Source organism: Peromyscus maniculatus, chromosome X, assembly GCF_049852395.1.
Source record: "Peromyscus maniculatus bairdii isolate BWxNUB_F1_BW_parent chromosome X, HU_Pman_BW_mat_3.1, whole genome shotgun sequence".
NCBI classification, from domain to species: domain Eukaryota; kingdom Metazoa; phylum Chordata; class Mammalia; order Rodentia; family Cricetidae; genus Peromyscus; species Peromyscus maniculatus.
In genome coordinates, this window is record NC_134875.1 from 74,610,446 (window position 1) to 74,625,212 (window position 14,767).

Consider the following 14,767-nt stretch of genomic DNA (forward strand, 5'->3'; position numbering starts at 1 on the left):
CTAAAGACAAGAAAAAGACAAGTTTTAAAATCACACTAAAAGTAATCCAGAAATAAGCAGTAAAATATTAAATAGAAGTTTAAAATTGAATATTCTCATGGTTTCAAAGTTGGAAACAACTAACCGTTTGTTTCCTACAATATGTTCAAATGGCAATATAAAAATGTTATGAAGTATTTATAAGACCAACCCTTGGAAACAATCCTGGAAATACATTCATGGTCAATTTCTAATTACAAAATTAGAAAAAATATAGAAAATCCCAGTGTCTTGCTAAGTTAGTACATATTTTATACATGTATGTATATACATATATGTACACACATATACATATATAAGAACTAAAACATTTTATTGTTCATATAATATTTGAATATCTTATAGTTCTCTAGTCATAAAATTATTCATTAAAATTCATTTTCCACAAAACAAATAAATAACAAAGTAATATATGGTAATCTACAGTGAAATTACTAGGAACATATTCATTTGAACTTGTGTCTAAAATGACTTATAATGAGTAAAATTAATCAAGTAATGAACTTACTAAAAATGGAGCAATGTCAAAGAAATTAGAAATGGCCACTGAACTCCATATTAATTGTTGTAGATATTTGATATTATTTCACAAGAATATTTAATATTCAGCCTGCAATTAGACAACAGTATTTACCAAGAACTTCCTGATATTTGAAAAAGTAAAAATATTGTCATTTGCATCTAAAAGTATATTATGATGTGGATCTAAAGAGTACTTGTTGCAGTGATACTTATATTCAGGCATGATATATGTGGTATTTTGAAAGAAAATGATCCCCAAAGGGAATGGTACTATTAGGGGTGTGGCCTTGTTGGAGTAGGTGTAGTTTTATTGGAGGACATGTGTTAGATCACTTCCTGTTGCCTGCCTATCAAGATGTAGGACTCTCAGCTATAGCACCAGGTTTGCCTTCATGCTACCATGTCCTTCATGCTACCATGTCACACCATGATTATAATGTATTAAATCTCTGAAAATGTTAAGCCATCTCCAATTAACTGTTTTTTCCTTTATAAGATTTGCCATGGTCATGGTGTTTCTTCACATCAATAGAAACCCCAACTAAGACAACACAGAAAAATCTCATAAAGAAATGAGAAAATCAAGTCATATTTATAGCCAATATGTAGATACTATTGCAGTAGGGTTGAACACTGTGGCAGAATTTATGATTTAGCAAGTATTCCTTTCCTCCTCCCATGTAGGCCAAGTCTATCTTTTTCTGGTCTGTTAGGTTTAGTCATGTTATTTTCTTCAGTTAGTGAAAAGTGAGTAGAAGTTTGAGCAGAAGCTATGAACACATTGTATAAGCTGGCTTCTTATGCTCTTGGCATCTGCCATGAGAATGTTATATCCTAAAGAGAGGATAACTTCATCAGTCTAGGTCCTGCAATGTTACTAATAATGTGGGGCAGACCTGACTACATCTTACTTTAGCTGACTTGTTAATAAGAATAACAGTGTAATTAGATATACCTTTTGCTTTAAGACAGAGATTTAGATGTAAGGCCAACTCAACAAGAATGAAATTATGCCTGGTCAAGAAAGCTGGTCAACTGTCTGTGGCTGGTGAAGACATGTGTCTTAGAGGAGAACCTACAACCACCACTTTACTAAAAGAACACCATCTCTTACTACATTCTAAATGTTTGTCTTTATGCTCACAGGTAACTGTGGTCCTCACACCTCATCAAACAAATGTCTCTTTGTAAAAAACAGAAACCATTACAGAAAATCATAACCAATCAGAATGCAGAGTTGTCAAGTCCAGTCTGAACAGACAAATCTACAAAACAGTCTTGCACCTAAGGTACAAGGAACATTGTAGAAGAGGGAGTGGAAAGATTCTAAGATCTAGAGAGGGTCAGTGATTTTTCTGTGAGACTGTGTCTCCTAGAAATGTCAAAAGCTACACCCATACAGCCTCACCATCATCCTGCCTAAACATGAGTTGAATAAGGACAACAACAGACAAAGTTGATGGGGGCTCTAGGCAACTTAGGAATGCTGATTGCATTTCTCTAGGAGAGCATACCAATTGCTTAACCAATAACAAATGGTCAGCCCTAAAAGAGTACCTACTATTTAACCCAAAATGTCAAAGTTTGTGAGGTTTTAATTAATGTCCATTAAGTTCTGAAGGGTAAGTCAATATTTCTAGATTGACTCTATTGGAAAGCTGGTTTTGGCATGTCTTCCAGCTATCAGTTTTCCATTTGAAATTTCACTAACAGTTAAATATTCACATTAACAAGGAAGGGGTAAAATCTCGGAATCACTCCATTAGACAAGAAACTACAAGCAAGTGATGACTGCTGAGAGATGCAGAGGTAACCTCTCTCAGGGATGAGCTTTCTAATTGTCTGTCCAAACCAAAATAATCATCCCTCAAACCATGTACACACAAAGCACAGGTTTGTTTCTATATTTGGCATATATACACATATGTACAAATCACACACATATATTCACATACATGTACACATATACACATGTATACATATATAGCCTCCCCCTCCTGCATGTATGTATCTTTTAAACATATACATATATAATACACATGTGTATATGTATACATACATATGCATTATTCATATATATTTATGCATATACATATACACATATATAAGAGGCTATCAATATGGAACACAGAAAGATTACAAAGAAGGAGACTTGGGAGGAGCTGGATGAAGGAAAGAGAAAGGGAAATTTAATATAACTAGATTTTAATTAAAGATGTGAAAAAATATAAACACAAAGTTTCACTTTGCTAAGGATAATTTTAAAAACTTTTAATAATTTTTAAACTTTGATTCTTTATGGATTTCACATGATGTATTCTGATATCACTTATCTCCCCATCTCCCTCTGCCTTTGCAGCCTTAAATAATTAATAATTAATATTTTAAAGTCAATGTAACATGAACAAAAGTTACTCTTGAAAACTGAAAGGCTCTCCTATTACTATACTAATGAATAACAAATGGCTTTAATTCAGATATATTTTGCAGTTCTTCAGTAGGTAGAACTGATATTTCAAAGAGTATTTTTCTCTCTAAACTGGTAACTGTTCAATAAAGCATATACTAAAAATGACAGAAAGCCTGAGGGGGAAAAACTTGTTTCCAATAGAGTTTTAGAGCTAGATTCTGGTTTAGAAATCTGCCTTGGGGTGTGGTATTTGATGCCAAATATTTTTTCATATAACAAAACTATGAATAAAACATTGATTTTACAGTAATAAAACACACTGATTTATGTTACACAATTTAGTACCTTATATATAGGATATTACAATATGGAGGAAAAAAATAAAACCCTTAGAGACACTTGATGTTTTTGGTGAATTCTGAAGCTTTATAATATTGTTCAAGAGATGATAAACATCACTTTAAATAACTCTATAAGCTTTTTTCAACTATTATCTTACCATTTTATGTATGGCCACTTTTGCCTTTTGAATATAAGGAGATGATGAAATGATTTTATTGCTTATTGTTTATGGAGATATAAAACATAAAATGACTATATTTCTGGAAGATCAATTTATCTGTTTTTAAATGTTTTTCATTTTTCTGGAAATGTCGAATATATTGTTCCTTTTCACTTCATACACTATCCTCAAATGAAAGAAAGGTGGAAGTAAACAATACAGTTTGAAATATTTCCTTTACTGAATTCCTTTAAGTCCTTTAAATAATCCCTATATAATGTACCTTTATACTTACAGTCATAAATGTATTCATGTGAAAAATCCAACCTTACTTTAGAGATATAATATATATTGGGCATGTTATTGTAAAGCTACTTGAAAGAAACTTACTGGGTAGATTGTCTGGTAAGTTTAGAAGTTTCTTCATCATATCTTTCTGCTGGTTTCACAGTAAGTCCCACTGCAGCTCCCAGAAGAAATTCTTCTTCACGTCTCACGGGACATCTTTGTGCTGGTTGCAGAGTAGTTTCCTGTGCAGAACTCACAGCATGCATCCTGAAAGGACTCATGGTTCTTGACCTTGCTTGTCTCTTAGTGTATGCTCTTGTAAGACTCTGAGCACGTTCTCTACCACATCTCTCGGAGTAGCCTCTTGCAGGACTCATGGAACGGCCCCTTGCAGGAATCATTGCATGGCCTTGTGCAGGCATCATCGAAAGATCTCTAGCAGGATTTACAGCATAACCCCTTTCAAATCTGACAAGTCGTCCTCCTTCAGGTCCCCAAGAAGGTCGCTCTGCTGATCTCCAAACTGGTACCTCAGAAGATCTAGTAATTTTTCTCATAGGTACTGCCAAAGATCCCCCTTCACCTCTTGAAGCACTTCTGTAGTTGTCAAGCAACTGAATAAAACAAAGAGAAGAACAAAGGGTTAGCTGTTCAGCTATTAAAATGCAGAGTTAAGATTCCTAAGAGTGTCTAAGTAAAAATAAAGGTTGGATTTCAAAATACTTAGATTATTTGAGTTTATTTATACAACTTGTTTCAATTTCAACCAAGTTTAAAAAAAAAGATGAATATTGCTTTGTGTACTTTTTCTTCCTGTGAAGAAATCATACAAGTTTTTAGACAGAAAACATTTATTAAGAACTTGGTAACTGTTCTGGCATGAATTTAAAAAAAATTAAATATAAAAGCAGTTATTTCAAAACTTTTTGTTCAAGCATTTCAAACAACCACTTTCTTGTATACAACTTTATTTTGAAAAGAGAAACAGAGGAAAGCAAAAATCAGGATACACACTTGAAGCAGAAAAGTAATAATGAAGTACAGGTAATTAAGAGGAAATTGACGCTTTTTGAGTAAACCTTATATAGGTTTTGTTTTTTTAATTATGTATATAGCTTATACTTTAAAAGTAAAATTAAGTAAATGTATTTTAAAAACAAATGGTCTGAAACTGATTTCAAGTAGAAACAAGCAAGGTATTAGTTTATCTAATTCATAACATAACCATTCTGATATAATACATAATTTTGGTGACTATACTCTATGAAGAAAGAGAAGGATTATAATATATATTGACTTTTCTCATCTGGACTATATTGGTATTGGTATAACAACTCTGAGGTAATGTTTATTGATGGCTATAGTTTTGCATATGTTGTATGAGTAGATATGCTGACAGTTTTGTAAACTATAGTTACTATATGATAGCTGGTTAAAGAGAAACAAGTACAGAATAGACATCATAAAAAGGCTCTTTGGTACTTACTAACTTGAATATTGTTCTGCACCAATATCATTCTGTCTTTCTATTGGAACTCCAAGTGGAATGAAGGGAGAAAGGAAAATAATGTAACGAGAAGGGATATGGTGTGAGGGATAGGAACAGAGGGTAGATGAGGAGTGTGGAGAAGGATAACTAACACTAAAGATCTTTGAAAATGCCATATATAAACCTACTACTGTGGAAGTGTATATATATATATGGACTTACCCTATATTACCCTATAACAGGGAGGGGCATAGGTTATCAAAAAATAAAGTCCAGTGCCAGGTAATGGGTTATCTCTTTTCAAATTGTTTGTCAGTGTGGCCCATAGCCCTCCTCTACCAAGTGACATACTACTACATTTCTCTTGGTTACCCTCCAGAACTCATCAATAAGACCTTGTTGCTAAAGACACCACACACCTGAGTCATAGGACTTGGAAAAATCTGTCCCAGATTTTCATATCTACTAGCTATCTTTCATAGTCCTTGAAGTTTCTATGCATGCTACTGGGTGAGAAAAGTCACAATCAGTCTTATCAAGCTATGATCCCTGTTGAGATACACCCACTGGTGCAATAATAGTGCAAAAGTAATAGGAGTAACAGCCACTTTCTGATTGGATTTTAAAGCCCACTCCACATGATAGAGTACATCTCTGATACCATTAACTGGGTCAAAAGTCCATGGCTAGCTAGGTCATAGGCCCTAGGAAAGAACCTTGTCCTCCTATTATTCTGATAAATGGATATAACAATAAGCTCTCTTCTAAGTTCTTATCTTTATACTCATATTAGTACATCTCTCATCTTTCTTGAGAGAAGTTTCTTTAGCAGTAGATGATAATTAGCAGAGATCTACAGGTAGGTAACATACAAAGGATGAGAGACTATGGACTGCTCAGGCCTACATGGGATATCTATATCACACTCTCTCCCTCGAATGCTAAGGAATCATCATAGAAGAGGAGATGAAAAGACTAAAATTTGGAGGGACTGTGTGCCTGTAATCAAAACAGTATTTGAAGGACATGAGAGCACAACTGCACACAGGAACTCAAGAGTAATTGGGACTGTAAGCCCATGACTTGCACAAGATTAAGCCAACCAATATCCCAACATGGAGAAAGATGTAGAATAGAGACTGGTTAATATATAACCAGAATCAAATGGCTGCTATTCAAGTGCTTTTCACCTGGTGACTCATTTAACACTCACAGATTCTCTATGAAGTAGATACTGTTATCTTCATGCTATAGGTAAGTAAAATAAAGACAGAATGATGAACTAACTTGTTCATGGTAGCAAGTGTTAAGTGATCAAAATGGATAGACACTATTCTGATTCTGAAAGTCTGTATTCTCAGTACTATAAAGTGCCTTTAAAAAGGAAGTGAAAATTAGTTATTGTAAGTTGTGGTGCATATCCCATTCTGAGCTGAATTATAAAAGAATAGGCTATGTACAAGATTATTTTAGCACTAATTTCTTTAGAAGTGAGTATATATACATCTCTGCATTAAACACTGTTATGAATTCCAGTGAACTCAATTCCTATAAATCACTGTAAAATAAGTGCTATAAATGTATTTGTATAGCTTTATGAATATTTAACTATCTTACTTATTGTTGTCAGAAATAATTAAATATTTAATTCTTCTCTACCATCGCCAGACAGAAACACTTAAAATGCTCCTGGATGGCAATCATTCAGTGGAGATATCAAAGTTGTAGTCAGAATGTCCAGCGTATACGAGTTACAAACATAATACCATTTTTAAGATGCTTTGTCAAGAAGCATTCATCATTGTATCTCAATTAATACTAGCATTCTTGCAATGTATTACTAGAATTTAAATAATAAAATATAACGCATTTTTTAAACTGAATAAATAAAATATATTTTCAGAATATAAAATAAAAATACAGAAAGTGTAATCAATGATTGATTAAAGAATGAATAATAGGTATTATTAAGGAAGTCTGTACAAATCCTCCTAATGGCCAAACATCTGTTTAAATGGAAATTCTCAGGCATATAGACACATTTAATAATATAGTCTATTAATCCCAGTTGAGCTAGAATTACAGCGTTGAATCTGGGAAATAAATATTAAAATAAAAACAAGTGAAGGCAATGTTATTATAATGCTTCACTAAATTTTCTGTGAACTCACTGTTTCCTGTTATCTCCTATACCAGAGTTAGCTGACAAAGTGACTATAACCCTGTTCTCTATCATTATTCATTTACTGATATTCAGAGTGTTTTATTATGTTGATGCCCTCTATTTGGTTGTTTTGGTTTTCCTACAGCCTAACTGGAAGAGTCAGTCATATAAAACCATGGCAGTTGCATAAGACCCTATGGGTGATCGAATAGAATTATGTTGAAAATTTATAGTTTAATGTTAAGAATCAAGGCTGTCTAGAAAATGTGGAACACAAGGGAAGCATTCTTGATGTGTGATAGAAGTAGAGGCAAGGGCAATATTTGTGCAGAGTAGTTAAATGCTAGTATTGATATTATTGTATTTTGATTACTTCAGAATAATTATAGGAAAAAATTTAAATTAATAGTAAAAATTATTTATTTTGCCTAACAACTTTTTCTTAGATGTTGTAGGCCATAGAAATTGCTACAAAGGGTCTTGAAATTTTATAAATGCTTCATTTTATAGGAGGAGAAAATAAGAAACATTGTAGTAAATAACATGTTCAAGATATCAAAGCTACGTGTGGATAATACCAAAACGAAAAATAATAAAGTCAGCTAAATTCTCCTCCTATTCCTCTCTGCATCTAGCTTTCCCATATATAAACCAATGTCATGTAGAAGACACTTGTGAATTACTTTACTGACAGTAGAAGACAGAATTTAGAGATTTTGAGAAATGGCCTCATATAACTCAAGCTGACTCTGGAGTGGCTATATAGCTAAGGATGATCTCATTTTTTTCTGCTTCCTAAAAGTTAGGATTACCTACACATACTACTACATCAAATTTTATACTGCTGAGGATTGAACTCAAGGCATTGTGCATAGTAGGCAAATATTCTATCAACTGAACTAGATTTCTGAAAGATCTGTTCATCTTTATTTTATGTATATTAGTGTTTTGCCTGCCTATATGTATAAACACCAGTGCATTACTGGTGCCCATGGTGGTCAGAAGAGGTGTTTGGATCTTTGGAATTAGAATTACTGATGGTTGTGAGCCACCATGTGAGTTCTGGGGAGTGAATCTGGGTCCTTTGCAAAAGTAGTAAGTATTCTTAACCACCAAGCCATTTCTCTAGCCATCCTAAAATAGATTTTCAAAAATAATTTTTAAATGTATTTTTGTGGGGTTTGTAGTTGACAGTTTCAAAGTTGGAGAGCTGCTTTGAAACAGGTTTACTACTATGAATTTATCTATAAGAACTAACCTCTTTTAAATAATATCAAGATAAGATTTAGGACAATCAATTCTGAATTATCATAAATTACTAATTATTTGAGTTTGAAATAATGAAGACTAATCATACTGGGGTTTAATTAAATAATCACAGACAAAAATAAATTGGCATCTATTATATTTTGCATATTTTTCAATGATTAAGTATTGTTCTTTGTAATTGAGTTTCCTGCAAAGTAGTTAAATTATATTTGTTTTTAAAAATTTCTAGTCTGAGCTTTATTATTTAAAACAATATATTATTAAAAATTGTCATAAATATGTGACATTTCAAATCAAGTGATAAAAAATTTTCAGTGGTCCCAAATTTCATTTGTTTTAAATGAGAAACCATGTAATGTTTAGAGATGCATGTATCTATCATAATTCATTATAAAATAAAGATACAACATGTATATAAAATACCATACCTAGTAAAGTAGGTTACTTTTTCACTGGGAAACACACACACACACACACACACACACACACACACACACACACAACTTCTTAAAATCTGTCACCAACTTTACTGTCAGTCTATTTGGGTGTCATATGAGCATTTATCACTTAAAAATAGTGGTTTTTACTGGATAAAATAATAATCATTCTTAATTGTTTCTGCTTTTGTGGCAGCAACAGTTTCTAACATAGAAATAACTGGTTTTCTGTCTTCTAAAAAGAAAACATGAGCACAATGCTGTGATAATGTTTTTTAGCAGTGATAACCACAATATCAACACTGAAATAGCCAGCAATGCCAATTTAATTTTTGATCATGCTGACCTTTTCCTGTTTGCCACACCTGTTTTAAAGGAAATTTTTAGAAGTATTTAATTAGTATAAGATAATCTCTAAACCTAATAAAATTGTGGTATTAAAAATGGATTTTTCATAGATTATAAAGTAATTTAGTGTAGATACCAATTCTCTAGTATGTGCGTGTTAATTTAATTTTGTTTTAGCACTTTTGTTAACTTTTAACAAGGGTTTATTCACAGAAAGAGATGTTTAGTGATTTCAAACAGAACTTCCGTATAAACAGAAATAGAATTATAGTGCTGAAATTTATTATCCCCTTTGTTTACTATACACAGAAAAGCAGGCAACAATAAAAAATGAAAAATTGGGAAACATTAACTTGATGAATATGAGATTACTGTATGCATGGCATTCATTCACTCATAATAATAACACAAGCTTTGTCTCCTTTATCTTTTGGTTTAGGCTATTGATTAAATAATACTGATAATATGGTCAATATGTCTTTCATTTCAGATTTATTCACTTTTGAGACATCAAACTGATTCTTGTGGTTACTTATTTCCATGATATTCTCCATTTCTTCCCTCAGCCCTCTGTTCAATTGTCACAGTATCAAACAGAACTTCCCTGGCCATCCTATCTAATATCAGTTTATCCTCCATTATTTTACCTTTGAATGAATATTGGTGGAACCTATAAGAAACTTTAAAATTATCCCTGTTTGGAAGAAACTAAGCCCACAGAATTAAAGTGCCATTTTATCCAAAGTAACTCTCATTATTAGAAACAAGAACAATGACAAATGCAAAAACATAAACCCATGATGAGATTAAAATCAAGACTTCTCATCTCTTTATTTAATGACTTTTACTGCACAGACTACTATTTCTGATCGTAGAGATGACGTTTGTGCTTGTGCATCACCATAAAAACCTCATGAACACTGTCTTTAAACTGTTATCAGTGGACAGTTTCACACTTCTAACTCTAATGAGTAGGGATTTATGTGTTATGAACTGATACATCAGTGAGGACATGATAATTGCTGAAATATGTATATACCAGAAGTCTAAATAATCACTAAGTTAAAGTGACTTTCTTAACTCTATAAAAGTCCTGTTTCTAATGTGAAGTAAAACGAAATTAGAGAGAAGCAATAGAACATCTAGTTTAAACAGATTTTTCAAGGTTCAGTTAGTTCAAAAATATTGATGACAAACACTGAGAAATTTAGCAGCTTACCAAAAAGATAAACTGCCTTATACATGAGAATTTGGTATGTATAAAATATTTATGAGCCATTGTATTTTCCAGGTGTTTTGGAGAACATAACCAACAGAGAAGTTCTCATTTACTTTATTAAATTCTCAACAAATTTATTTTTAAATATAAATTTGAAAAACATATGCAGTGTGCAATGTCTGTGAAACATTTTTGGTTCACTCTGTAGTTGACCAAAAGCAGAATACTACAGATGCACACAATGGTTTTAGGTAGTGAAAATTTCACATATTTAAATTTAGCCTTTGTAATGAACATGAAAAAATGAAAACATTTTGAAAAAAAACATTAAATCAAAAGTTAACATATTTTATTCTAATTTTTCCAAAATTATGCTGTGTTTTCTAGTATGGGAGAATATGAAAAAACAGGAGAATACTTGAACTAGACCAGGGTTCATCGGAAATAGTCTCTGTGAGAGTATTTTTACAGTGGGGCACCTGCGTTAGAGTCACCTGGTTCTTGTTAACAAGCATATATTTTGACCCTAAAAGACTTACTGAATAAGTATATTTGAGGAGTAGAATGGAGCTCCAAATTAGATTCAAAGATCTCCTTAGGGAATGTTGACTACACTAAAGCTTAAAGAAAATATTAGGTACTGTCTGTTAGTTTGTGAGTTTCGTAACATGCAGAAGGCTAGTAATGGGACCAACAGTATGCTTGAATGAAAGTGCTCATACAGAGTAATGTGGTCTTTCTTGTGGTGATACACTGTGTACCCAAATAAAGCTTACCTGGGGACCAGAGGATAGAACCAGCCACTAAATTAGACACAGAGGTCAGACAGTGGTGGCACACACATTTAATCCTATCACACAGGAGGCAGTGATCCCTCTGGATCTCTGTGAATTCAAGGCTGTAATGGGCTATGTGATAAAATCAGAACCAGACAGTAGGGACACATGCCTTTAATCGCAGGAAGTAATGCAGCAGGACACAGAAATGTATATAAAGCATGAGGAAACAGGAACTTGCTCTCGAGGCTAAAGACTTCATTGAGGTAACCTAGTGACAGGCTGTTCTGCTTCTCTAATCTTTCAGCTTTCACTCCAATATGTGGCTCTGGGTTTTTTTTTATTATAAGACCTTTTGAGATTCATGTTACATCTGGCACCCAACGTTTGTGGCACAAATTCATGATAAAGCTGGTTGCCTGTTGCCTTGCAGGCCAAGCTCAGTCCTAAGCTGCATGTGGCTGTAGTCTCCATCCCAAGTGGGCTGGAATCCCTAACCAACCAGATCCAGATGGCTGGATCTTTCACTTCTTCTCTCCTGGTTGGTTGTAGGCTCTCCCTGGATCCCTATCACAAGCTGCTACCACACTAGGTAGATTCCTTGAAACCCAACTGAGCTTCTACTGTATTATGTAGTCAGCAGAGTTGGTGAGTCAATTAAGATTTCTTGAAGGGAGAAATAAGTTAAAAGAGAATTTTATTCCCACATTAAAAAATGGGAAACACTTTTACAACAGAGGGTGTTTTGTCTGTGTTTGATAACACATTAGGCAGTCTGAAAATGGAACAACTAAATAAGAGGATAATTAATGTTGTAAAGAAGTAAAGTTAATTATAAATATAATTTGTTTGATAATTTTTGTTTTAACATTAAAAAAGTTGGTTAATATGAGTGCTAAAAGTTTTAGAAAAACTTGTTAAAACAGATCAAGGAGAAATTCAGACCCAGACAGTGGAATTTAAAGCTGAACCAATCTCAGCATTGCATTTTACAGTTAAAGAGAAACAGTCTAAGGCTTTCAAACAGCCAACCTTAATCTATCCAGTAATCATCAGGAATTTCCAAATGCTCAAGGCTGTGTATGAGCTGATTGGACTCCTGTGCAAATGTTAGATTTGAGGAGATTCAAAGAAGCTATAGTGTCATATGGTATGCATTCTGTTTGTGAAGAAAATGTTAAACTCATGTTCAATTTGTAATAGAATTATCCATTAAGACTAGAAAGATTTGGTTATGTTCCTTGTATTTCTGATCTCTCTAGGACCTTTATCATGAAGGGGTGTTGGATTTTGTCAAGGGCTTTTTCAGCATCTAATGTGATGATCATGTGTTTTTTTTCAGTTTGTTTATATGGTGTATTATATTGACAGTTTTTTGTATGTTGAACCACACTTGCATCTCTGGGATAAAGCCTAATTGATCATGGTGGATAATTTTTTTGATGTGTTCTTGGATTCGGTTTGCCAATATTTTATTGAGTATTTTTGCATCAATGTTCATGAGGGAGATTGGTCTGTAATTCTATTTCTTTGTTGCATCCTTGTGTGGTTTGGGTATCAGGGTAACTGTAGCCTCATAAAAAGAGTTTGGTAATGTTCTTTCTGTTTCTAATGTGTGGAACAATTTGAAGAGTACTGGAATTAGCTCTTCTTTGAAATTCTGGTAGAATTCTGTGCTGAAACCATCTGGTCCTGGACTGTTTTTGCTTGGGAGAACTTTAATGAATGTTTCTATTTCCATAGGGGTTATTGGCCTATTTAAATAGTTCATCTGGTCTTGATTTAAATTTGGTATGTGGTACCTATCCAGAAAATCGCCCATTTCTTTCAGATTTTCCAATTTTGTGGAGTACAGGTTTTTGAAATATGACCTGATGATTCTCTGGATTTCCTCATTGTCTGTTGTTATGTCTCCATTTTCATTTCTGATTTTGTTGATTTGGATGCTCTTTCTGCCCTTTAGTTAATTTGGATAAGGGCTTGTCTATCTTGTTGATTTTTTCAAAGAATCAACTATTTTTTTTTACTGATTCTTTATATTGTTCTCTTTGTTTCTATTTCATTGATTTCAGCCCTCAATTTGATTATTTCCTGGCATTGATTCCTCCTGGTGAATTTGCTTCTTTATGTTCTAGAGTTTGTTCTAGAGCTTTCAGGTGTGCTGTTAAGTCACTACTGTGAGATTTCTCCATCTTCTTTATGTGGGTATTTAGTGCTATGAATTTTCTCTTAGCACTACTTTCATAGTGTTCCATAAGTTTGGGTATACTAGGCCCTCTGGATAAGCGAGACAGTTGTTTAGCTTGAACTTTACAGGAGCCCCCCAGGCAGTGGGATTGGGAACTGTCACTAGTGCATGAGCCGGCTTTTTGGAGCCTAGTGCCTATGGTGAGACACTTTGCACAGCCTTGGTGCAGGGAGGAGGGGCTTAGACCTGCCTTAACTGAATGTACCAGTGCTGTGGGATGTTCTGTATGTCCTGTGGGAGCCCTTCTTGGGTTCTTTGTGGCGTTACCCAGCAGGTCCGCATAGAGGATGATTAGGACCATGGGCCTGAGTGCAGGTGTCTGAGATGGTCTGCACTTGGCTGTGCTGGGGGATGGTCTGTATGTCAAGTTGTTCTGATTGATCAATAAATAAAACCTGATCGGCTGTGGCTAGGCAGGAAGGATAGGTGGGACTAACAGAGAGGAGAAATAAAAGGACAGGAAGGCAGAAGGACTGACTGCTGCAGCCACCGCCATGACCAGCAGCATGTGAAGATGCCAGTAAGCCACCGGCCATGTGGCAAAGTACAGATTTATGGAAATAGACTAATTTAAGCTATAAGCACAGTTAGCAAGAAGCCTGCCACGGCCATACAGTTTGTAAGTCTCTGTGTTTACTTGGTTGGGTCTGAGCGGCTGTGGGACTGGTGGGTGACAAAGATTTGTCCTGACTGTGGGCAAGGCGGAAAACTCTAGCAACATACCAGGCTCTGCTAACTCCCCATGGGAGACTTGCCTTGGAGGAGATGGGAATGGTGGGTGGGTTGGGGGGAGTCTGGGGGGCAGGATGAGGGAAGACAAGAATCTGTGGTTGGTATGTAAAATGAATAGAAAAATCTCTTAATTAAAGAAGAGAAAAAGAAAAAAGAGTTGGTTACAGTGATCTTAGAGGCTGGTCCCCAGTTACAATGAAGGACCAGGTAGAAAGATGAGGTTAAATTATTGAACAAGCCGGGCGGTGGTGGCGCACGCCTTTAATCCCAGCACTCGGGAGGCAGAGCCAGGTGGATCTCTGTGAGTTCGAGGCCAGCCTGGGC

The 14,767-nt window shown here is 34.4% G+C and overlaps 1 protein-coding gene across 3 annotated transcripts in view; it reads right to left on the minus strand.

The window, feature by feature from the left end:
* LOC102912650 (connector enhancer of kinase suppressor of ras 2-like) overlaps positions 1-14,767 on the minus strand; it is a 410,055-nt gene that overhangs the window by 85,548 nt on the left and 309,740 nt on the right. For all 3 annotated transcript variants that reach the window (XM_042269133.2, XM_042269132.2, XM_076562981.1), the window contains one exon: positions 3,864-4,375. In XM_042269133.2, coding sequence (XP_042125067.2) covers positions 3,864-4,375 — 512 coding nt within the window. The remainder of the gene's footprint in view (positions 1-3,863; positions 4,376-14,767) is intronic.